The sequence below is a fragment of the Convolutriloba macropyga genome, chromosome 8, assembly GCF_964194025.1.
Source record: "Convolutriloba macropyga chromosome 8, txConMacr16.3, whole genome shotgun sequence".
Lineage (NCBI taxonomy): Eukaryota > Metazoa > Xenacoelomorpha > Acoela > Convolutidae > Convolutriloba > Convolutriloba macropyga.
In genome coordinates this window covers 51,730,684-51,757,207 of record NC_134475.1, presented here as the reverse complement: position 1 = coordinate 51,757,207, position 26,524 = coordinate 51,730,684, and the positions used below count along the sequence as shown (strand labels likewise).

The 26,524-nt window shown below is 37.0% G+C and overlaps 1 protein-coding gene across 1 annotated transcript in view; it reads right to left on the bottom strand.

The window, feature by feature from the left end:
- Nucleotides 1–25,960, bottom strand: part of LOC142344176 (uncharacterized) — a 53,691-nt gene extending 27,731 nt beyond the window's left edge. The window contains exons 1-3 of the mRNA XM_075395708.1: nt 25,711–25,960; nt 17,547–17,726; nt 15,301–15,767 (exon numbers count right to left, since the gene is read on the bottom strand). Coding sequence (XP_075251823.1) covers nt 15,301–15,767; nt 17,547–17,726; nt 25,711–25,920 — 857 coding nt within the window. The 5' untranslated portion in view covers nt 25,921–25,960. The remainder of the gene's footprint in view (nt 1–15,300; nt 15,768–17,546; nt 17,727–25,710) is intronic.
- Between the last annotated feature and the right edge of the window lie 564 nt (nt 25,961–26,524).

The following is a 26,524-nucleotide window of genomic DNA, read 5'->3' as shown; positions in this document are numbered from 1 at the left end:
CCCTGGGCAACGAAAAGCCGTGAATTTCATTATTCAAAAGCTTTCCAGATTAATGGTAAGGTAAAGTAGAATAACCCGGCCAGCATATTTCCAAGCTAGATGCCAAAGCCTTGCGTGTCGTAAAATATTTATAGAGCCAGATAAAAAGCTTTTTTTCACAAGTTGACCGGGCCGTAGCTATAGTTCTCTCTGCTGTGAGAGTAGCAATTAGATTAGAGCACAGCATTCGATGTTAAATATTTACACGAGATTGAGTAAGAGCATTGTACAGTTTTATCTTAATAATCCCGGATGTATAAGGGTGTGTGAATGAGTTGAGCTTATTAAGAATGGGGTACAGACAAGGGCATGTATTGTACAAATATGTTCAAGCGTGACACGAATGTGTATGAAGGGCATGACACTCCTGAAAAACTAAAGTCAAGTTTCCAAATTTCAGTATTCAATGTTTGATCTTCATTATTCACCATGAACTGTGATGCCGGTGAGGCGCAGGATGTTATATCTGTGTGCGAATCAGCATCCGATGAGAAGCATCAAAAATGTAAGAGTGGGCGAGGGAGCTAAGCAACTTCGTTTCGAGTGGAAGGGTGTTGTCTGCGTAAGAGACGACCCGCGATGAAATTGAGCGCTAGAGTGTAAGTGTGGGCATTCTCCTGATGGAGTTCGGCAGCTCCGAGATGCAAGTAAGAATATTGAAGCACGTATAGATGTAGCAGTAGTGGCGTAGTTGTTGTCCATCGCATGAATTGTAGAGGCATTTGGCAACGAAAAAGAATGTGCCATTGGATTACGAGGGACGCATCACCAGCAACGAAAAGACCAGGTCCGATTGGGCGCTTCAGTCGTGGTGAGCGAGGGTGTGTATCCTCGTGACATCCGAAGTTACCACCCGAGGCCACAACACACTGAAAACCTCTCCGGCTTCTTCATTTCCGAGTGTTTGTGTACGAACGTCTCTATGACCAGTGCCTTTAGTTGCCAACTCGTACACATACCGAGGGCCTCATGTCGATTCCAAAACCATGCCACCTGAGCTTCCCGTTCTTCTCTGTGGCGTGAAGCTCTGGATTGTATGCCCAAACGTCGAAACAGACACGGCAGCTTTCATCAGAGTGTCGGAATTAAAAGAGATGTGCAGCGTATTTTATAGTTCGTTTTGACGGGTTCCTTGTTCATTAGCTGACACTATGGTCCTCATTTTCAATGGTCTCCCAGGCATCGAACATGGGATCAGTGGCTGCTATCGTCACCAGTGATCACGGATATTGTCACCAATGATCACGGATATGTCTCCAGATGTTACACGGGTTAAGTTGGATCGCTTCATCCGGTAGTCGTGCTGGTAGTCCAGCTCGTAAGAGGAAACAGAAGAAGAAGTCCCGGTTCGAAAGAACAAAGCGCTCAAAAAATTAGCTTAATGACAAACGGTATCAAATTTTACTGCACTTTTTTCAAATATTATTGGATAAAAAATTGTGAGTCTGAAATCATAATGTAGTTGCGGTAATACCCATATATCACGTGGTATAAGGTTTGAACTCAGTGTATTGAATTTGAGTTGCGTAGCGCAAATAACAAGCCGAGGCTTTTGTTTTTGGTATTTTGTAAAAAGATTTATAAATGACATACAGTTCCGATAAAGGTGAAATAAAACATAGTGTGGTGCGCAAAATCACGTGAATAAGGGCATATAGCACGATGTTACTATGATCACTAGCAAACTCAAAAATGACAGCCCTATCTTTTACAGTTGTTTTTATATGATATTTCTTATAAAACTGTTTAAAAAACATGAAATTAGGGTTTTAGCTCGTTTATGATGTCTAGTGACTACAGAAATACGAACGTAACACAAGGGAAAAGCTTAGAAGTCTGTTAAGAAAAAGGAAGCATTTGAACAAACCGCTTCGAGGCTTTTGTCTTAACTGCAACAAACTTTTATCTAAAAACATTTTTTTCATTAGAAACAAAAAAATAATCAATCGAATAAAAACTACTACCCATTTAACACGAATCAGGTTAAAAATTAGGTTGGCTTGAGAATGGCTATGTATGGTTTAGCACAACAGCCAGGTCTTTGTTTCAAGAATTGCAAACACTGAAGGATTAAAACACAATCCGAGGAAAAGTGAGCTCAATTAGAACAAAAATATTGAGCTTAAGTAGTCATACGACGTGAATAAGCAGACTAAAGAGTTCTGTAGAGAAATGTGGAACAAGTGAGCCAATAGATCAGTCAGGCTTTCGTATTAAAGATGCTAGTAACAATACACCTCTTCCAAAAAACATTAAATAAAAAACATTTGAGTAAAAAAATAGATAATTTCACCCATATCACACTGTGCACATAATCCCAGAGCTCACGACAAAAAACTGTGGTCCCTTATCTAGCAGTTTGGTCTGAATTTTATTTTTACATAAACAAAAAACAATGAAATAAGAATGAAAATTATCAAATCAATGAAATCTTAGAGCCAACGACAAGTAGCACTCAGATTCCGAACAGGGGACGCAGCAGCGAACAACTGCCAGTAGGAGAGTTGGGGACAGAGTCCAAAGAAAACGGAGCAGCGTCATCAAACTGTCGCAGGGGTATCTACTTTACTTCTATTACCAATCTGGTTGCATCAAACAAAGATTCGTCCTAATGTACAAGATCATTTCTCTGTAAATCCCACGTCCAGCCAAAGATTCCAGCTGCAGCACTTGGCACCAGGGCAACTGGAATACCTCTTCGTTCTTGATGTTGATGCTCTAATTTTTGAGGGAAACAGCTATGTCAGTTCTTGCTGCAGTTCCACCGAGTCATTCTGAGATTTTTCTTTCTCTGCAAGGACTTCTACAAGAAACCATTGCGACGTGAAGTTGTGTCCAGAGTGTGTCCATTCTTTAAGCGACATTAGAGATAAATATATCAATTGTTAGGTCGAAAGTAGGAAAAGGCAACCCGAAATGATTCTGTTCAAACTTTTCAGCCAATAGTATTTTTCAGTGGTAATTGCCTTATTATTTCTGTACTTGTGACAAAAACCTGAACTGTTTTCCAGGTTTTGGGTCTATAAAGCTCTCAAAGTGGGTTTCTAATCCTCTGATTATTGTAATATGGGGTCTGAAATTTTTCTATCAGCAGCTAAATTTGTGTTATCTTCAATTTCAAATCGGTCTGTATTTCATGTGAGTTCAGGATAACATGCAAGGTGTGCTGGAGCATTAAAACGTGATCTCACACCAAAATGCATGATTGAGGAACCTTTAGATGATCCCACTATGATTGGCGAGTGGTGAGAGGCTATAAATTTTAATGTTTGTCTTAAAAAGTTGAAGATCACTAACTAATTTTGCGACTGGGTCGGGATTTTGGGATCAACGTCTTTCAAATCTTCAAACTCGTATATTGGATTGATTGGACGTAAACGAATACGGTGTAGGAGTTGTGTATCGTTAGTATTAACATTGCGGACTATATAGTTTGAAATTGTTAAATCTTGCTCAAAACGATAGACTGGTAAACATTTAGTTACCGATTTGAAGGCAATGTCTTTAGTACCACTGATTTTCGGATCATTAAGACATTGTGAATGCACTTCTAGAGGTTTGGAAAGGGATTTTTTTATTAAAAAGGGCTACATTGTTATATGGAATTGTCCCTAGCATCAGCAAAAAGTGTCTTCGTCCGGTCTTGACTTTGTTGGAAAAAGTCCTGTTGGCGGTGCCTTTTTGTTGGAGGTGCCTTTTTGATGGTTAAGTTATTGAATCGCATATCAGGAGGTTTTGGCTGAGAGCCATGAAAAAGCAGATTCGGGGGCGCCCTATTGACGAATTATAAGTGGTGTTTTACACAAAAGCTGCAATATCAACGTAGTGGTGCCAGTCCTTTACAATTATGTCCTCGTAAATATGCAAAAATCGCTTTACTATAGCATGACTACGTTCCAGTTCACTGATTGTTTGAACATGCTTCTCAAATGTCAATTTCATTTCGACTTCTAGCAATTCACAAAGTTTCTTTCACTTTTGACGTAAAAACTGAGCCCAATCACAAGAGAATTGTCGTGGGTAAGTATGAAGGTCGCATGAAAATTTGTAAAGCAATTTAGCGACTGTTTCTGCACCTGCGTTCCTCTTTGGAAGTACCAACCAGTAGCGACTAAAAACTTCTGTAGCGGAGAGGATGTGACCGTAACCTCCAGAGGGATATAATTTGTCTACTATATCTAATTCAAGTAAGTATCCTGGAAAACAATGTGCGGACGCTATTCGTAGAAATAGTGTCCTCAGATTTTTTCGTTGTTCTGATTTTGTTTGCAAGCATGATGAACAAATTGAATTAAAATCGAGCCGGGTTTCTGTAAATGACGGGAAATGGAATCTCTGTCAAAACTGAGCAGATTCTTCTGGTCCTATATGTCCCATAAACTTACTATTGTGGATTCCGAACAAAATTTCTTTGCAAAAATTTTGTGGAATAACAATATCACTTAAAAAGTTTTGTCCAGTATTATCGAAAAAAATTCGATACAGTTTCAATTTTTCTTATTCCAATTGATAAGCGTTTAATTATTGCTATCTCTTTGTTTCTCTTCAAAGTACAGGCTGATTGTTACTGCTGAGATCAAACTCAAAAAAATTAGCTTCTGCAAGTGAATTCAATCAAGGGCAGATCCAAGGAAAAGTCAAACACTGGAATTATGTCAGAATCTGGGTCATCTAAGTAACACTGCAAGCCTGAAACTCTTGCCGCTAATATTTGGTGGGAATTCGAATTCTCGTGTCCAATTACAGATGAAGCTTGGTAGCCGAATTATTAAAAATTCTAGACAAAAATTTTAGGGCAAAATTAGCTTTAACTGGGACATGTCCAAGAACAAAACTGCAATTAAGGACGTAATCTATTTATTGCATTCCACAGGTAACTTGAAATTGTCTTTGCCTGGAAAAAGATGGTCGAACTTTTATTAACAGTCAACACTGAGAATGATCTTTAGTCCCCCATAAGGTGTCCAAAATTTTCAAAAGCAGGATGAACTCCGTGCAAACCCTTTTGCGTAAATCTATAATTTCAGTTGCAATATATATAGAAAATCTTAGAACCAAAAGCCATGGGGGCTCAAGTATTTGGAGTAGGGTAGTGTGTATTAATACACTGCCCTTCTCCAAAATATTACATTACCGTTAAATCAACGAGGATTTCCTCGCGCAATTGAATGGCAGTGAATGAGCTCTGAGTATAGACTGGTCGCTGCTGTGTCTCAGGTGTTAGCTTGACCTTGAACTGGACAATTCCACCGACATCACAATTGTGTCGCGCAAGAACATATTGTAAACAAACTAAAATTTCTTTGATCTGATCTTTTTTTTGCAATTAAAATTGATTTTCCCCACCCAAAGAAGAAAAAAACATTTTTTCCTAGACTCAAAATCTTTGTTGGGTCAAGCTTTTCTTTTTCTTTCAAGAATTTGATTGTCTAAAATACTCTTTGAAACAATAAAATAATCAATCGAATAAAAACTACTACCCATTTAACACGAATCAGGTTAAAAATAAGGTTGGCTTGAGAATGGCTATGTTTGGTTTAGCACAACAGCCAGGTCTTTGTTTCAAGAATTGCAAACACTGAAGGATTAAAACACATTCCGAGGAAAAGTGAGCTCAATTAGAACAAAAATATAAGTAGTCATACGACATGAATAAGCAGACTAAAGAGTTCTGTAGAGAATATGGAACAAGTGAGCCAATAGATCAGTCAGGCTTTCGTATTAAAGATGCTAGTAACAATACACCTCTGCCAAAAAACATTAAATAAAAAATATTTGAGTAAAAAAAACAGATAATTTCACCCATATCACACTGTGCACATAATCCCAGGGCTCACGACAAAAAAACTGTGGTCCCTTATCTAGCAGTTTGGTCTGAATTTTATTTTTACATAAACAAAAAACAATGAAATAAAAATGAAAATTATCAAATCAATGAAATCTTAGAGCCAACGACAAGTAGCACTCAGATTCCGAACAGGGGACGCAGCAGCGAACAACTGCCAGTAGGAGAGTTGGGGACAGAGTCCAAAGAAAACGGAGCAGCGTCATCAAACTGTCGCAGGGGTATCTACTTTACTTCTATTACCAATCTGGTTGCATCAAACAAAGATTCGTCCTAATGTACAAGATCATTTCTCTGTAAATCCCACGTCCAGCCAAAGATTCCAGCTGCAGCACTTGGCACCAGGGCAACTGGAATACCTCTTCGTTCTTGATGTTGATGCTCTAATTTTTGAGGGAAACAGCTATGTCAGTTCTTGCTGCAGTTCCACCGAGTCATTCTGAGACTTTTCTTTTTCTGCAAGGACTTCTACAAGAAACCATTGCGACGTGAAGTTGTGTCCAGAGTGTGTCCATTCTTTAAGCGACATTAGAGATAAATATATCAATTGTTAGGTCGAAAGTAGGAAAAGGCAACCCGAAATGATTCTGTTCAAACTTTTCAGCCAATAGTATTTTTCAGTGGTAATTGCCTTATTATTTCTGTACTTGTGACAAAAACCTGAACTGTTTTCCAGGTTTTGGGTCTATAAAGCTCTCAAAGTGGGTTTCTAATCCTCTGATTATTGTAATATGGGGTCTGAAATTTTTCTATCAGCAGCTAAATTTGTGTTATCTTCAATTTCAAATCGGTTTGTATTTCATGTGAGTTCAGGATAACATGCAAGGTGTGCTGGAGCATTAAAACGTGATCTCAAACCAAAATGCATGATTGAGGAACCTTTAGATGATCCCACTATGATTGGCGAGTGGTGAGAGGCTATAAATTTTAATGTTTGTCTTAAAAAGTTGAAGATCACTAACTAATTTTGCGACTGGGTCGGGATTTTGGGATCAACGTCTTTCAAATCTTCAAACTCGTATATTGGATTGATTGGACGTAAACGAATACGGTGTAGGAGTTGTGTATCGTTAATATTAACATTGAATTCAATCAAGGGCAGATCCAAGGAAAAGTCAAACACTGGAATTATATCAGAATCTGGGTCATCTAAGTAACACTGCAAGCCTGAAACTCTTGCCGCTAATATTTGTTGGGAATTCGAATTCTCGTGTCCAATTACAGATGAAGCTTGGTAGCCGGATTATTAAAAATTCTAGACAAAAATTTTAGGGCAGAATTAGCTTTAACTGGGACATGTCCCAGAACAAAACTGCAATTAAGGACGTAATCTATTTATTGCATTCCACAGGGAACTTGAAATTGTCTTTGCCTGGAAAAAGATGGTCGAACTTTTATTAACAGTCAACACTGAGAATGATCTTTAGTCCCCCATAAGGTGTCCAAAATTTTCAAAAGCAGGATGAAGCCATGGGGGGCTCGAGTATTTGGAGTAGGGTAGTGTGTATAAATACACTGCCCTTCTCCAAAAAATTACATTACCGTTAAATCAACGAGGATTTCCTCGCGCAATTGAATGGCAGTGAATGAGCTCTGAGTATAGACTGGTCGCTGCTGTGTCTCAGGTGTTAGCTTGACCTTGAACTGGACGCTTCCACCGACATCACAATTGTGTCGCGCCAGAACATCTTGTAAACAAACTAAAATTTCTTTGATCTGATCTTTTTTTGCAATTAAAATTGATTTTCCCCACCCAATGAAGAAAAAGACATTTTTTCCTAGACTCAAAATCTTTGTTGGGTCAAGCTTTTCTTTTTCTTTCAAGAATTTGATTGTCTCAAATACTCTTTGAAACAATAAAATAATCAATCGAATAAAAACTACTACCCATTTAACACGAATCAGGTTAAAAATAAGGTTGGCTTGAGAATGGCTATGTTTGGTTTAGCACAACAGCCAGGTCTTTGTTTCAAGAATTGCAAACACTGAAGGATTAAAACACATTCCGAGGAAAAGTGAGCTCAATTAGAACAAAAATATAAGTAGTCATACGACGTGAATAAGCAGACTAAAGAGTTCTGTAGAGAATATGGAACAAGTGAGCCAATAGATCAGTCAGGCTTTCGTATTAAAGATGCTAGTAACAATACACCTCTGCCAAAAAACATTATATAAAAAATATTTGAGTAAAAAAACAGATAATTTCACCCATATCACACTGTGCACATAATCCCAGAGCTCACGACAAAAAACTGTGGTCCCTTATCTAGCAGTTTGGTCTGAATTTTACTTTTACATAAACAAAAAACAATGAAATAAAAATGAAAATTATCAAATCAATGAAATCTTAGAGCCAACGACAAGTAGCACTCAGATTCCGAACAGGGGACGCAGCAGCGAACAACTGCCAGTAGGAGAGTTGGGAACAGAGTCCAAAGAAAACGGAGCAGCGTCATCAAACTGTCGCAGGGATATCTACTTTATTTCTATTACCAACCTGGTTGCATCCAACAAAGATTCGTCCTAATGTACAAGATCATTTCTCTGTAAATCCCACGTCCAGCCAAAGATTCCAGCTGCAGCACTTGGCACTAGGGCAACTGGAATACCCCTTCGTTCTTGATGTTGATGCTCTAATTTTTGAGGGAAACAGCTATGTCAGTTCTTGCTGCAGTTCCACCGAGTCGTTCTGAGATTTTTCTTTCTCTGCAAGGACTTCTACAAGAAACCATTGCGACGTGAAGTTGTGTCCAGAGTAGGTCCATTCTTTAAGCGACATTAGAGATAAATATATCAATTGTTAGGTCGAAAGTAGGAAAAGGCAACCCGAAATGATTCTGTTCAAACTTTTCAGCCAATAGTATTTTTCAGTGGTAATTGCCTTATTATTTCTGTACTTGTGACAAAAACCTGAACTGTTTTCCAGGTTTTGGGTCTATAAAGCTCTCAAAGTGGGTTTCTAATCCTCTGATTATTGTAATATGGGGTCTGAAATTTTTCTATCAGCAGCTAAATTTGTGTTATCTTCAATTTCAAATCGGTTTGTATTTCATGTGAGTTCAGGATAACATGCAAGGTGTGCTGGAGCATTAAAACGTGACCTCACACCAAAATGCATGATTGAGGAACCTTTAGATGATCCCACTATGATTGGCGAGTGGTGAGAGGCTACAAATTTTAATGTTTGTCTTAAAAAGTTGAAGATCACTAACTAATTTTGCGACTGGGTCGGGATTTTGGGATCAACGTCTTTCAAATCTTTAAACTCGTATATTGGATTGATTGGACGTAAACGAATACGGTGTAGGAGTTGTGTATCGTTAGTATTAACATTGCGGACTATATAATTTTAAATTGTTAAATCTTGCTCAAAACGATAGACTGGTAAACATTTAGTTACCGATTTGAAGGCAAAGTCTTTAGTACCACTGATTTTCGGATCATTAAGACATTGTGAATGCACTTCTAGAGGTTTGGAAAGGGATTTTTTTTAAAAAAGGCTACATTGTTATATGGAATTGTCCCTAGCATCAGCAAAAAGTGTCTTCGTTCGGTCTTGACTTTGTTGAAAAAAGTCCTGTTGGCGGTGCCTTTTTGTTGGAGGTGCCTTTTTGATGGTTAAGTTAATGAATCGCATATCAGGAGGTTTTGGCTGAGAGCCATGAAAAAGCAGATTCGGGGGCGCCCTATTGAAGGATTATAAGTGGTGTTTTACACAAAAGCTGCAATATCAACGTAGTGTAGTGGTGCCAGTCCTTTACAATTATGTCCTCGTAAATATGCAAAAATCGCTTTACTATAGCATGACTACGTTCCAGTTCACTGATTGTTTGAACATGCTTCACTAATGTCAATTTCATTTCGACTTCTAATTTGTAAAGCAATTTAGCGACTGTTTCTGCACCTGCGTTCCTCTTTGGAAGTACCAACCAGTAGCGACTAAAAACTTCTGTAGCGGAGAGGATGTGACCGTAACCTCCAGCGGGATATAATTTGTCTACTATATCTAATTCAAGTAAGTATCCTGGAAAACAATGTGCGGACGCTATTCGTAGAAATAGTGTCCTCAGACTTTTTCGCTGTTCTGATTTTGTTTGCAAGCATGATGAACAAATTGAATTATAATCGAGCCGGGTTTCTGTAAATGACGGGAAATGGAATCTCTGTCAAAACTGAGCAGTTTCTTCTGGTCCTATATGTCCTATAAACTTACTATTGTGGATTGCGAACAAAATTTCTTCACAAAAATTTTGTGGAATAACAATATCACTTAAAAAGTTTTGTCCAGTATTATCGAAAAAAATTCGATAGTTTCAATTTCTCTTATTCCAATTGATAAGCGTTTAATTATTGCTATCTCTTTGTTTCTCTTCAAAGAACAGGCTGATTGTTACTGCTGAGATCAAACTCAAAGAAATTAGCTTCTGCAAGTGAATTCAATCAAGGGCAGATCCAAGGAAAAGTCAAACACTGGAATTATATCAGACTCTGGGTCATCTAAGTAACACTGCAAGCCTGAAACTCTTGCCGCTAATATTTGGTGGGAATTCGAATTCTCGTGTCCAATTACAGATGAAGCTTGGTAGCCGGATTATTAAAAATTCTAGACAAAAATTTTAGGGCAAAATTAGCTTTAACTGGGACATGTCCCAGAACAAAACTGCAATTAAGGACGTAATCTATTTATTGCATTCCACAGGGAACTTGAAATTGTCTTTGCCTGGAAAAAGATGGTCGAACTTTTATTAACAGTCAACACTGAGAATGATCTTTAGTCCCCCATAAGGTGTCCAAAATTTTCAAAAGCAGGATGAACTCCGTGCAAACCCTTTTGCGTAAATCTATAATTTCAGTTGCAATATATATAAAAAATCTTAGAACCAAAAGCCATGGGGGCTCGAGTATTTAGAGTAGGGTAGTGTGTATTAATACACTGCCCTTCTCCAAAATATTACATTACCGTTAAATCAACAAGGATTTCCTCGCGCAATTGAATGGCAGTGAATGAGCTCTGAGTATAGACTGGTCGCTGCTGTGTCTCAGGTGTTTGCCTGACCTTGAACTGGACACTTCCACCGACATCACAATTGTGTCGCGCAAGAACATCTTGGAAACAAACTAAAAGTTCTTTGATCTGATCTTTTTTTTGCAATTAAAATTGATTTTCCCCACCCAAAGAAGAAAAAGACATTTTTTCCTAGACTCAAAATCTTTGTTGGGTCAAGCTTTTCTTTTTCTTTCAAGAATTTGATTGTCTCAAATACTCTTTGGTGATTACCTGTTCATGCATTTGGATCCCCACAAGTTCCAGGGGTAGGAAACCAAAAACAGTTTTATTGGCTATGGTAAACTTTGCTGGGAGTTGTCAACAAGCTCGTTCATGTCGCTGCTGTCTACATTAAAGAGAGCTGGATCAATTGGTTGCAAGTATTTTGCTTGTTTAGGCGTTAAAATGGTAAATCGAGTGACTACTACTCCTTACTGTAACTACATTTGGGGTAACGGTAACTACATTTAAGAATGCGATTTTCCTTTTTGAAGATTGGATTTCTGAAGTTAGTTGGAGCTAGTTAGGCAAAGACCTGTTGAAACGTGGAGTAGGATCTACTATTGCAATTGTATCATCGCCTAAAATGTTGTCGAGACAACAATCCACTGTTTCCTGACTCTTGGGGAAAATGTTTAACTTTTGGGTTGTATTGAGAACATGTGTTTTTTTTAATTTCATTCTACTTTTGCCATTACCCTTTGTCAGTTCTAAACTTTGCGAAGAATACCAGGCAGGTATAGCTTTTGCGATGCTACGTCAATTAGAATTTTGTTGCTTCTATAGAATGAAAACCTTAAATTGGGTCATTCATTTTGGGCAACAAAAACTTCCCTGGAAATACTTGATTAGGGAGAGTGAAGTGATTTCAACTTGACCTAGGGTTTTTGCAGGAGTTGAATTCATCACTTATTGAAGAGGAGTTGAATTCACCTCTTATTGAGCTTTGTATTAATGTATTTAAATCTCTGCGCTGCAGATAACTTGATTTTTTCAAGCATGGCCAGTGTAAACGCATCAGCAAAAACAACAGAGTCCAGTAAGAACTTTAAGGATAATGATTTAAACGTCAAAGGGATTAAAAAAAATAGATTTGAGGAAAAAGGAAGCATAACAGCAGTTACAAATGAATGGGGTTTGTTATAAATGTGGTTGACATAGTCTTTTGTTGATCGAATGGCAGTTGCTTGTTTCTATAAGGCTGAGGTTCGAACCAGCAATACTGCACTGTTTCCGTGTTTCCGTATTGTTCACAATTTTGTCAATATTTCTGGTTTCTGGGTGCACTGTGTTTTGACCAGTGCAACGTCCTGCATAAGATGTATAGTCTGACGTTTCCGGCGTCTTCCGATGTTGCTGACCGTTGGCCTTGAGACTGATAACCATAAGCCAGGTAGCATGGCTGCCGTTTTCCTGTTATTGGGTAGCCCGGTCTTTGAGGGCCTGGTGCATCGTGACTCTGACTATTTGGAAACCAACTTCGTTGTTGGCAGGGTTCTTGCATTTGCCTGTTTATGTTAAACAGGTAGGGCGTATTAAATCGCTGTCTTGGGTAAAATCGACCTTTGTTTCGGTAGAAATCAAACGGCTGTCTAAAAAGACTACTGGAAGCATTAGAGTTTGCATTAGAGCTTTGACTTTTATGCTCCTCCAGTGACTTTGCTAATTTGTCTGTTGTCTTAACTGTTCGATTTTTGTTTATAGCACTCATACTCTGGATAAGTGAAGTCATTTGTGACGCTGAAACTTCACAAAATGCTATTCCAGCATCATCTTTAGGGTATTGCTCTTAAGCATCGCCGTTCTAGATGCACGTTCACATAAGTCTTCTTACCCAGTGGTGTGGTTAGTAGTCTGTCTAAAAAGAACAATTCGAACCATTAGAGTTTGCATTCATGTTTTGACTTTTATCCTCCTCCAGCGACTTCGCTAATTTATGTCTTAACTGTTCGATATTTATTTAAAGCACTCATACTCTGGATAAGTGATGTCATTTGTGACGCTGAAATTTCACTAAATGCCCTTCCAGCATCATCTTTCTTTAGGGTATTGATCTTCAAGCATCGCCGTTCTAGATGCGCCTTCACATAAGTCTTCTGACCCAGTGGTGTGATCAGGAAGAGTGAGTAGATATTTTTTAAGCTTATTTGGTAAACCATTTAAAAAGCTCTCCTTTACCCTTCTGACTCGCTCATTAGAACGAAATTCAGCAGCAACTACTGGCTCTCCAGCAGCTGCAGGCCCTGCAGCTTTATTTGGAAAAGCAAGAATAACTAGATGCTGTAACTCCGTTAAAAAATCATGAATGCTTTCCTCCGATGGCTTCAGTTTTCTGATTTAGAATTGGAGTTTATAAAGTTCTATTCTATCAGCATTTACATACCGGTTTCCCAATGCGTCTAGTGTTTGATCTAAGTCTTCGCATACGGCCTCTGTAAGCCAAAAAAAGAAAGCATTACTATTAAGATGAAGATGCAGGTAGCGATGTTGATCCTCGTCAACTGCTGCCAATCCAATGCAACTTCAAAGTTGTCACTCAAATTGAGTAGAGTTGTCTTTCTCTGATCCCGAAAAAGGTGTCAAATTGAGAAAAGGCTGCAGAATCGCCATAGTTTACAACAACAGAGATTGCAGAGTTTTATGATTTTATTATCACTTAGATTTGGCGCCATTTTTATTTTAAGAGAAAAAATTTCGACTCACAATTTGCCAAAAAACTCCTGTCACCATGTCAACGGCGGCCTGGCTATACCCAAGTGACATTTTCCTTGTATATTAGCTATCTATATCAGAACAATTTTGAAGGTGCTAGATATTTTGGTTTTCCCAGGTTTTTGTTTTTAAGTTGGCAAGTAGACAAGAGCACAACATTCGATGTTAAATATTTGCACGAGATATAGTAAGAGCATTGCACAATTTTATCTTTATAATCTCGGATTTTTATGGACTTGTGAATGAGTTAAGCTTACTAACAATGGGGTAAATGCACGGGCATGAATTGCACCAATAAGTTCGAGCATGACACGAATGTATAAGAGGCGCATAACACTGAGATAGAAAACAAGGCAAATAATAAAAACAAAATTAGCCAAAATATCCAATTTCTTTAGAACTTTGGCTACCAAATGATTTAGAACTTGAATGAAACTGCTTGTTAAGTTTAATCAGACAATTTAATTTCATAAAATGATAGCATCACACATTTTTTTAAAAAACTGTGCAAATCACAAACTCATGCATACATTAGAGAAACTAAAAAGAGACTTAATTTAAGAGTTTATTGAAATGAACTGCTCAAGGATACGGAAACAGAAATTATGGCCGATGTAACCACTATCAAAAAATTTATCAGGCATGAACTATGCTCCACGAGAATACAGAAACACAACCGAATAACGTGGTAAAAATTGCTCTTGAATGACTAGTGAGCGCTTGCATTATTTGCAGTCTGCTTGAATGGGGGCAACCAAGTTTACTAAAGGGGCTTCAGATGACGTCATCGAGTTTATTATTTCCGCAGAAGTAAATTTTCTTTAAAATTTAGTCACGAAAAAAATTGATAGCACAACCAATTTATATTTGCGTTGATCTGGTTCCTATTGCTGCGTTCGTTTCGTTGCTGACCGTTCTAAACATGGACGTTGTGGTTTTATATTTTTTATTTCATTTTTTGACCTTGGCTCCATTCGTTTTAGATTGCTTTACTGAGCATCTCCGTCTAAAAACCACTTGAGCGGAACGAGGAGTACAACTAGCAGAGAGAAGCCTTCACGCAAAATATCGAGACGAAGAAACCAAAACGGAGCGCAATAATAGAAGGCTGCGATGACGGTGGCTATCCAAAAGTATGCAATTATTTGGGGCTCCGAATAATTCGATAGTTACTGGTGTAGTTAGCAGGCTCCCTCTGTCATAAAATTAATCTACCTAATCTTTTGGGGGCTAAAAGCCTTATTTATTCCGAGTTTCTCTTCTTTTTTTCTCCGAAATACGTCTTTAAAATATCATTCCATTGAGAAAATAATTTGAACACCTGACCATGGAGTTTTGGGGCAATTGTAAAAAAAACTTGTCAGGTAAATTGGAAAGAATTTACATGACGAAAAAACGTTATCATGTCGCTTTAAGGGGTTCGCAGCACTTCATTTCTCGGCCCTTAAAATGATAGAATGCCTATTAATATCGACGCCCCCCTTCCCTGCAATAGTAACAGATTCGAAATTAACAGATGAATCCATATATAGAATATAACATACTAACAAATCAGACTGCCGTACTAAATATTTTGAGGCAACTTAATCACTTCAATAGTGTACTACGTACCAAATACGCGCTACGTCAGAACTAGATTAGAAACTAAAGTACTCACGGTTGAGTCAACTGTGATATATTTTCTATTGGGTGAGTGCTCCTAGTCTGACTCAAATCGTAATCCGATTTATGTTTGTAGCCAGAACCCCAACCAGAACTGACATTAAGATTATTTGCTACCGGGGCGGTTGGGGACGTGGTTGCAGAGGGGTAGCTGAGACCAAATATTGAGGTGCTATTAGACGTTTTATCTTCTGGACTTGTCGCAGCTGATGTTCTGGTCATTTTTCTCCAAGCAGAGCTGAAGAGCCCTCCTCTACCTACTGACTGTGACTCTTGGGTAGATGTTTCTTTGGTTGACGACGTCAAATTGATCTCTTTACTAGTGCTGTTCTCGAATTTTTCGAAGTTAGTTGACACTGAGAGCGGCGTGTTGAGGTTGTAGCCTCCGCTGTGATGGTTGCTATTGGTCATAAATGATATGCTGGGTGCATCGAAGTAGGGGTTGCTGATTAAATTTGGCACCTCAAATACAAAAGGCAATTATTATCCTCAAAGTGTCTGCGATTGATACCAATGATCACACTAAAGATTGAAAAAAGTATACCAGAAAGAAAAACCTGCAATCTACGTTGCCATTTTCAAATTGAATAGAATAATGAAGCGTGTTCAAGTCTGATTGAACTTGGTATCCATGCATCCATGATTGAACTTGAAATCCGTGTATTTGCCTCACATAGTAAAACATGCTTTCATACATATTTTTAGTAGCCATAATGATTGGGAGAAACATTATCGCTCGCTCAGTGAAAAGTTTTTCACACTTTTCACACTTCTCGCTCTCTCTTAGAATACTGCATGAACTAAAACCACTCTCTCCTTCGCACTGCTTTTGACTTTTATTCAGCAGTTCGTACTAAACAATTGTTTTCACGTGCGACATTTGACATTGCATCCTGTGAAAAGCAGTCACCGATTAAAAACATAACCGACTAAACGTCGGAAGAATTGCTCTCGAACGACTAGTGGGAGCTCTAATCAATTGCAGCCTGCGCCTGCTTCAGTCGGGGGCGGGGGGAGGAGGGGAGCCTAAATGGGACTAGGAGTTCAATAGTGGGCTTCAAATAACAACAGATGTTAAGATATACCACTATTATTAAGATTTAAAGTGGAAAACGTCACCAGTTTCAGCGCACTTTTCATTTGACTTTCAGTATTAAATTGCCGCCAATTGAGTTCAGCTGCTTGAAATTGTGATTGAGAGAGCTCTAATCAATTGCAGCATGCTTCGTTCAAGAGCAATTTAACATAGCCGGCAGAATTCGAGCAAAGACTCCAAGATACCTTCGCCAAAAAAACAGCCTGAATTTCTAGTTTCGCATCGCAGTGAGCATCAAAGAAGAGAAAATTATTTTAAATGAATTTAAAAAAATTAACTAAAAAGTAACTTGGACAAAAAACAAAAATTTAATTAACTTTTTGATTTGTACAAAGACAAAGGTAAAACAATATTGCAAGTAATCGAGACAATTTAACTGCTCATACAAATACGGACAAGCACAAAAAAGCACAAAAACATTTAGTAACAAGTAAAAGCGATACAATACAATAATTGGCCAGAAATCGCTAAAATAGCATTAAAATCGAAAAATTATTTGAAAAACTTTCAAAACAGCGTAAAACTCCCTTTAATTACAAAAACCTACAAAATGCTATCAAAACAGCCTTAAAACTATAACTTCAGCCTGAAATAAGCTCTTAGACAACATAAAAGTTTCAAAAAACAAAAAAAAAACGATTGAAAAAGCCGCACACGAACTCGCTTAGCGAAATTTTTCACACCTACATTTCTCGCTCTGTTTCAAAAGATTGCATGCACAAAAAAACCACTCCCTCTTTTCTCCGCACTTCGAATTTGGTCACTAAAATAACTTTTGCAAATTTCATTTACTCCCTGAAGTTCAGTTTTCTTGCTCGCTCACTTATCAAAAAAAAACAGAAAACCATAACTCCTCTTCGAGTCCTAAAAACAGATCCCCATAGCTCCTCTTCGAGTTGTAAAAAGGAGAGCGCTTTCAATCAACTATTTTCAAGGCATCTCATAAAACAAAGTATGATGCCACGAGCTGTAAAAATTACTTATATTAAGCTTTTGATGTGTAATCGATGTCGCATGCTCAAAATTTGATAAAAACGACGAGCTAGAAAAAGTACGAGAAAATCAAAAATAAACTTCCTGACGCTTCGCTGATACTGAATCAGAAACAAGAATTTCAGTGAAATCAGAGGAGCGTAAATACTTACAGACATAGCAGAAAGTGCTGAGTGGTTGATGATATGTTTGGATTGATCACTGCTACTCTTAGACGTGTCTGCAGATGGATTCAAAGGATTACGTGTACAAGTACTCTTCAGCCCATTCTCGTTCCGACTCACGTGTGGTTTAGAGAATAGCTGCACAGGACACTGGCCGAACTCTAACACCTGACCAAATAAAATTCATTTAACAACACAAAATTTCCGAGATTAGATTTGGAGATATTATTGTATCCCATTTTATTTAAGAAATCATTAATGATATAAACAAAAATAGCCTGCCATTTGTCGAAAAATAGCCACCATTGAACGACGTTGGAATTGAAACAGTTAGAAAAAATTTGACGGCACCCTTATTTTTTAGTGTCAACACGTGTTCTAATTTGGTCTGCAGTTTCAATGAACTCGACTGAAATGTTGAAATCGGCCAAGATAGGGTTAGGGTTAGAGGCTTTATTGACTCATCCAAATGCTTTTGATTTCGCTTTTTGACCTTGAACGTATTCTTGTAAATTTGCTGAATGAATTCTACATTCCATTCAATTGAAACAGTGAGGGAGATAAGTCAGAAATCAAACGTATAAGTCGAATTTATCTAATTGAACAAACTAAAATTGAACAAAAATACATCCTAACCATCAGCAGAAATATAGGAAGGAAAAACCATTAAGCATATGCCCATACATGCATAAAAGTGAACGAAAGAATTTAAATACATAATACGTATTTTGAAAAACTGTGGTGCCAAAATTATCAAAAAATAACGACCAGACAAGACCGTTTCAGACGACGGATAGTACGAAAGGCAAAAAAGGAGGACAAAATTGCCGATTTCAAGGAAAACAAATGAGAAACAAAGTTACAAAAACCCAGATAAAGCTTAAAAAAACAGATATCTGGCAAAGTACCAAATATTTAAAAAAAGTTACTTCACAATGATTAAACACATATTAAACTCATAGAAAACATCATGATCGTGTTTGGTTAGCATAAAAAATCTTATTTATTTTCCACAGAGACAACGAAAAGTTACAGCGGCAAGCAAAGTTTCTAAAACTAAAAATCTCAATTAATCAAATAAATCTTTTTCAAGTAAAAACAAACATTAACAACATCCTAAACCAAACAGGAGTGAAAAATTTGGCTGCATAAGAAACCCGATGAGCCCTCTTCCAGACAAAAACAAAAAAAATGGGCCAAACTCAAAAATCCAACAAACTTTTATGGAAACAAAGTGTCAAATCATAAAAACCAAATCAGACTGTTATATTAAATGAGTTCACTTTCTTTTCATTAGAAAACCGATTAGAATAGTCGTTAATCTATATTAACAAAAAACATATATTTCAAATTATTTCTCGCTAGAAAATCAATTGGATCTATCTCCAATGAAACTATAGGACAACATAACATAAAAAGAAAATACGGGCAAATATCACTATCAGTTTTTGAAAACAGGTAAATTTGTCAATATGTAAACTATTAGCTATCAACTGAAAACATTCAAAAGTTTCAATTACACCTCAATAGGAAGCAGACAACACTTCTTATTAGAAATATTCAGTGATAAAAAAATCGACCAAAACTCAAATGCACTAATAATTTTTGCAACCAAATTGTGTTTAAACCAAAAAAACTATTAGCTGTCATTAGGGAGTACACAAAAATGAATCTATATACCATTCGAAAACCTGTTACACAGCCGGCAGATTGCCGGAACATAGCCGCCGTTGACGCGCTAGACGCACATCAGGATGAAGAAAATTCAAAAATTGTTCTCATTCAGTGTGCAATTTCATTTAAATTCTGAACCTATCCTTACTTCAGCTTCTTAACTGAAGGGTATCAAGCCCAATACTAACATAAACCAACTAATGTCGGAAGAATTGCTCTCGAACGACAGGCGGGTAGAAAAACATTTGACCCCGCCGGGATACGAACTACTGACCTCCCGATCCATAACCAGATGCACTGACCACTCGCCCATGAGGCCTGTTTTTTTGCTATGCCTTAAACGACTTTATACTAGCAAAAAACCGAAAATTTGTCCAACATCAACAAATTCCCAGCTTTCAACTACTCGCTTTTTCGCTCTCTTTACTACTTAGAGATTAAAATCACGGCTCCAAATGTGACTTCCAAAGTCTAAAAAAGTGAATATATATCTTGAAAAACAAAACCGACTAACGTCGGGCAAATTGCTCTCGAATGACAGGCGGGTAATTTAATTTCGAGAAATCTGTAGCCTAAATATTTTTTACGGGTGCAAAAATTTCCGACTAAATAGGTGTCCCACCCCCCACCCCGAACCGTAATAAGAAAGAATTAATTTCCTTATTGTGATACAAATCAACAATAAGCGAGGACAGAAAACGAGATCAAGCTGATCTGCAGTTTCAATCAGCCACTAATTACAAATAAACAATCACGAAACAATCATAATGTATTAAAAACCTAGTATCAATCAAACAAACCTAGTATTTCGAAATAACAAACAATTGGAGTAGTATTAATGATATGTATTTCTAAAGAGATTAATGCAAAGTCCAGCGGGGAAAAATTTGTTACAATAAAACATGATGCAGAGATTGAGTAGTCATCATATTGCAGTCGAGTTAAATTTTTGATTTTCAAATATCTAAGATGTTTGACTTTCATTCAAATATGAACCTTGTTAGTTCATAATTATTGACTAAATAGGTGATTTTTACTTGGTGGCAAAAATTGGATAATTTCTATCCAGAAGACAAATTCAAGTCTGATGAAATAACTCAAATTTAATCATTCTGTTATAAAGTTTAGCACCTCGAAACCGAATAGAATTTTGATCAATCTTTCGTTTACAAAAGGGCTCTTCTAACAATTTCAGTTGGGAACTTCTGGTTACCCTTACGCAGGATTGTTTAAAAGTGAAAAGATTATTGCAAAAATTTTGTGTGTGTTGACTGTTTATAGCTGTCAGAACAAACTTGAGAAGTTCGTAAATGTGTAGTTCATACACTGTTAAGATTGAATTCTTCGCAAATAAGTTGTCGCAGTGATCGCTTGTTTTCTGAAGTGAATAACTTTAATTATCTTCTTTTGTAAAAGAGAGATGGGTTTTAGAGACGAGTAGCTGCAGCAGCAATAAAAAAAAGCACCATATTGCAAAATAGGAGCAACATTAGTAATATAATATTCAAACAATTTTTTGTTGTATATAAGGTCTGAGCTTAGAGACGATTCCTACTGAGTTTTTCCTTCAAATAGTCAATATGGGACTGAAATGAGAATTTTCTGTCTAAATTTATACCTAAGTATTTTCACACAGTTTTCATTGGTATATTATTGGAGTTCAGGTAAAATATCGTGTCTACAGATAATGATTTCAGATTCATCTTAACTGTTTTTTCCAAGTTTAGTACTAATTTGTTCCATACAAGCCAATCATTGATTGCTTCAAAATCTGATTCAATTTCTTTGTTTGTACATCCTATGGTTTCATTATTTGTAACATCGGCAAAAAGAATAATGTTAACACTTTTAAAGACGTTTGGCATGTCATTTATAAAAATTAGAAATAATAACGGTCCTATCATTGATCCTTGAGGAACTCCTTGGTTAATATCTCTCCAAGTTGATGATACTCCATTTACTTCAACTCTTTGATATGTGTTTTCCAAATATGATCTTAACAAACTCAAACAATTACCTTAGTCCGTATCTTTCAAGTTTATAAAGTAAGATATCGCGGTTAATTGTGTCAAAAGTTTTCTTCAGGTCTAGAAAAAAACATAAAACGTTTGAGGAGCTCTGTCTCATTCTCACTTTCTCAGTAAGTTCAACTAACGCATCAACAGTACAATGTTTAGATCTAAAGGCAAATTGTTTACAGTAAAAGAGTTGTCGTGATTCGAAGTAATAGTAAATTCGATTAAAAACAACACGCTCATAAATTTTACTCCAGGCATTTAGAAGTGAAATTGCTCGATAGTTGTTTTCTTTGAGTTTGGAATCTCCTTTTGTGAAGCGGGAAAACTTTTGCTTTTGCCAATTCTTTTGGGAAAATTCCCCTCTGAATAGAAAAATTAAGTACAAGAAGACTAAGTATTGTATTACCACTTCCACCGAAGTCTTAATTAGAACATTATTCATTAGATCATCGCCTGACAAAAATTTGTTGTCCAGCTGTGCCACAATTCCTTTTATTTCGATTCTATTTGTCTGGTAAAAAACGGAGGTTTCTTCAGATGAAAAATTCGGAGTAAAAGGCTTTTTTAAGTGTTTACTTATGTTATATCCAATAGTGGCGAAGAATTTATTGAAAAGACTTGCATTATCTTCAACTGTTGGTTCAGTTTTGTCGTTGATGATTGATCTCAAAAACGGTATATTAGTTGAATTTGACGATTTGTCTTTCAACTCATTTAGTCTGTCGAGAATTTCCTAAATAAGAATAAAATTTATTCAGATAGAAGGACCTTTTTGCCATTTTTATTTCCTGCTAAAGCAAATGTCTTCGATTTCTAAACTGCTCAAGTAGTTTCGTGATTTCCTTTTCTCTTTTCCATTTGAAAAGTGCCTCGTTCCGCTTGTTTCGTAAATTCTTTAAACGTTTATTAAACCATACGGGCATTTTGGATTTCTTCTTTGCATTTCTTATTGGCGCAAAATCAGTTACTTCATGGAAAAAGTCGAGAGAATTCGCTGAAAGTTGAGCAAGGACAATTATTTTGATATATGAGATCTTCATTGGCTTGTATATGTTGTAGCAATGAATTTTTATATTCAAATACAAGACTAGGGCTTTTTGTAAAACTAACATCACGAAAAAACTTTCTGCTATTTTCGCATTGACAATTTTTGCTGACAGCATTATTTTAACTGGGTAATGATCAGCAATACCTTGCAGTTCAAGCACTTCAACTTTTTCATTAAACAAACTTTGATAAATAAAATCGTCCAAGCATGATTTTGAGCTCAGGGTCACAGGTGTTGCTTCGAGTGGTTTTATATTGAAATTAATTGCTTCAATGCAATTAAAATAGTTTTGAGTTCGTCGGTTTCTGGAGCGTATGTCGAGGTTCATATCCCCACAGACGATCATTGGTTGATCGGCTGAATTATTGTTCTCTAAAAATCGATCGAATTTTTCAATGAAGTCAATTTTATTCTTTCTGGGTGGATTGTAAATAACAGCTAATCTCAAATTGTAACCCTTTATATTAATGTCAGCAAAGAGTGATTCATCAAAACTTGTTTCGCGTTCCTTAATAACTTGGCAACTTGGTTTGCATTGAATCATTACCCCACCCCCTCTAAATTTCCGATTTTTTACAAGGAAACTCGTATATCCTGCAATTAGCATGCAACCAGCGTCGTCTTCATCAGTAAGCCATGTTTCCGTTATACAAAGCTCATCAGGTTGACACTGTTGACTTAAAACAGATGCCTCCAGATCATTGAAATGCTTCCCTCTTGATCTAATATTAACGTTTACAATATTTATGTAATTCAAAGGGTTGTTAATTTTTACATTATCATTAGCGACGAAAAAATATTTGTTCGTTTTGATGCCAATCCGTTCTTATTTCCATTTGATTGGCTTCGGAAGTTGGGTGGAAGTCGTGTGGTAATTCGTTTTTGAGGAAAGCATCAAGTCATTGAAACAATTCAGCATTAATCCAACACTATAGTCAAGGCTTACTCCGGCGTCATAGAGATCATTGAACTTATAAGTTTTTCAGTCAAGTTTCCAGTTGTAAAAATTACACCCTCTCTCGACCACGCGCTTTCAATTCTCGGGGCATTTTTTATTAAATTTAAAAATTTAAACGCGCTTTGCTCAGGTCTTCGTAAATTCGTACATTTTCATATTTGCTGGAAGACCAAATAAGACGTCTAGTAAACTTGACAATTACTGGTTTGTTTGCACTTTTTGATGGTAACCGATGTGCAAACCAAATATCTCTTTATATAAATATTTGAGCATTCATTTGAGTAGCTAGTCATTGATTAAATTGGCCGTTTCCTCATAAGATTCGCGATGTATTGATTGTAACCCAATGATTTTAATATTGTCCCTTCTATTGTATGTTTCAAGAATTTCTGTTTCTGCGAAGGTTTTTAATTTGGCGTCCGCAGCTTGTATATCCAGCTCGCACTGCATTTCTGATCTCAGCTAATTTACGTTTTTGTCAACTATTTCTTCTATCGTCACTCTCAATTCGCTGCGAATAGTTTCCATGATAGTTCGAATAAGGCTAGTGATTGATTTGTGAATGCTCTCATCTAGCTGGTTTCACCACAGCTGGTTCTAGTGAAATTTCGTTTACGGGACTTAACACAGCACATCCTCTTTCCATTCCTTTATTAAGTGGTGTTTGTTGATGGATTACGGGACGAGTGTTCGTTTGCACATCAAGACAAGAGGGCGTGTTGCCTTGAAATTTTAAAGTTGGCAGGACTTCTTGGTTTTCGTTGCTCTTTAATGGGCATTCCCGTAACTCATCGTTAGTTGCCACTGCTTCATTTACCGATACATTGGGTTCACTCATTTCAAAGGCATTGTCTTGGTTCATGTTTCTTTCAGATAAATCGATGTTTCGTGCAGTTGAATTTTTGGTGTATCGCAGGAAGAAGTATATATACAAAAGTACTAGTTTCAAAGCGAAAATATACTTGCCTCCCTGAATTTGAGAAAACAGGCAATTTGAGAGAACTAAAAAACATACCCGGCAGATTGCCGGAAAATAGCCGCCGTTGATTCCAATAAGCATGATTGGGATTGAAAGAATAGAAGATATTGAAAAAAGATTTTTGTACAAAATTATTCTTTAAGTCCGATTTATTTTGATGGCATTTTGTAGTTGAACATATTTCTGTTTCTTAGAGAGAGGCTACAGGGGCTACTATCAATACCAATAATCATAAGATATGGTAACTAAGACTTATAGGAACGACGTTCAAATAGCAGGCATCTAAAATTGGGCTTTATGGGTTTATCCCGTTTCTATTTCTGACTTCAATTTTTTATACTGACTCTGTTCATTTTGAATTGCTTTGCTGAGGAACTGATGTTCAAATTCACTTTTAGCAGAATGAGAAGAGAGAAACTAGCCTAGAGAAGTCAAAAAGATTTCACGCAAAATGTCGGAAAAGCGGCAAAATGGTAAAGCAAAAAAAGTTCGACGAAGTAAAAAAAAATTAGGAGCGCAATAATAGCCGGCTGAGAAGATGAGGGCGGCTATTAATAAAGTATATATTTGCTATCAACAGTGAATTGACGGCAGCATTAACCACCCGACTATCAGGTCGCGACAAAACGATCAAGCAAAAATTTTTCATTAACAAAGACACACGTTTATAATAAATGCTTCAAACTTTGTTCCAGAGCAATTCAAAAGCGCAACAGTACAATCAAAATCCTTCGGATTGTAAAAAAGAGCGCCTAGATAAAGCCTTTGAGAGGTTGACGGCGTCTATTAATATGCTTCTTTGTAATTTTGGACGTGCGGTTTGTTCGTTACAGGGTTCTAAGTTAAATGGTGTCAGACTTGTATACACAAATTTTTCTCTACCACCAAGATAGTTGACATCAAATTCTCCCATCAGATAATTATTGCTCTCACTTACAGCTTTGTCAATCAAAATGCCAAGGAGTCGAGAAGTCAATCAAAAGTTGAATATAGGCCAACACAACTATGGTGTGCATCGATCAACTTTAGTGTAATCAAACAATTTTGGTGTACTCAATTTTAATCCAACTGAATAAGGATCAGGATCAAGATTTGCTGAATATTTTGTACCACTAGGCTCATCAAACTAAGTATTATTATTGCAATTAAAATGCAGTTCTCAGCAAAAATTATTATCTCGTTGATAGCCAAAGCTACTTGCTTCGGTGGTTGTATGCCGCCAGGATTTAAACCAAAATTTACGCTATATTTGAAATAATCACTCGTCTCCCAATGACAGTATTCAAATAACGACAAGTCGTTACAAACTTACAAACTATCACACAACGCTTAATCCGGTCTGCCTAAATTCAACGATTCATCGCTTGAAAGACAACAATAGGTGCGAGCCTAATAGCCTGAAAAATTTACCAGCCACTTCAGCTCTCCCTGAATATTTGAATGGTTACCAAATCACAACAGCAATCTTTAATAACCTGAGTTTTGAGGGCTGCTGCGGTGTTGCTACCCACAAACTCCCCACAGCCCCTCAATGCCTCTTCGTATCCCCCCTCGTAAGTTAGTGGATGAAAGAGGTTGTCAAACTGGTCCGCCGTGTCTCCTTTCTGCTTGTACCCAAATATTAAGTCTATCCACTGATGCAAGTTCTCAGACACGTACTCACTCTCCAGTGCTTCTCTGTTCATGTCAATGAACTTTTTAGCAGAACCTGCAAACGCAGTTTAGTCAATTACATAGGTTACATGACTCTGATTGAAGTCATCGCACACTTCTGACGTACATCCTGCACCGCGTATCAATTAGAGATGTTTAGTCAGAGTTTCGAAGTTAATTCTAGCAATGTATCAAAATATCTGGTTCAACAGACTTTCTCTATTTAATTTTTCCAGTTTTGAGTACAAAGTTGCAAATTCCAAGCCGCAAACCATTTATTTTTGCGCTAAAGTACCTGTTTCGGCGTGGCCAAAATCACTACTCCAATTTGCCTTCATGAAAAATGTGTGCACAAATCTCAAAAACATAACGGAAAAGTCCGGAATCGACTCGAAGTGAAAATTCGCCAGAAACCAACTAAATGTCTCAGAACATTTCGACCGAATTAACGTAGCCGGAAAAATGTCGGAAACAGGTAGTCCCCGTCATCAAGCTATTCTTTCAAAAAAAAACTAGACCTACTAAATCAACTCATTTGAAAAATTATGAACTAATAATTGGAAGTCAATATATGACAAATATGCTCACAAAAACAAAACATACCCGGCAGATTGCAGGAAAATAGCCGCCGTTGAT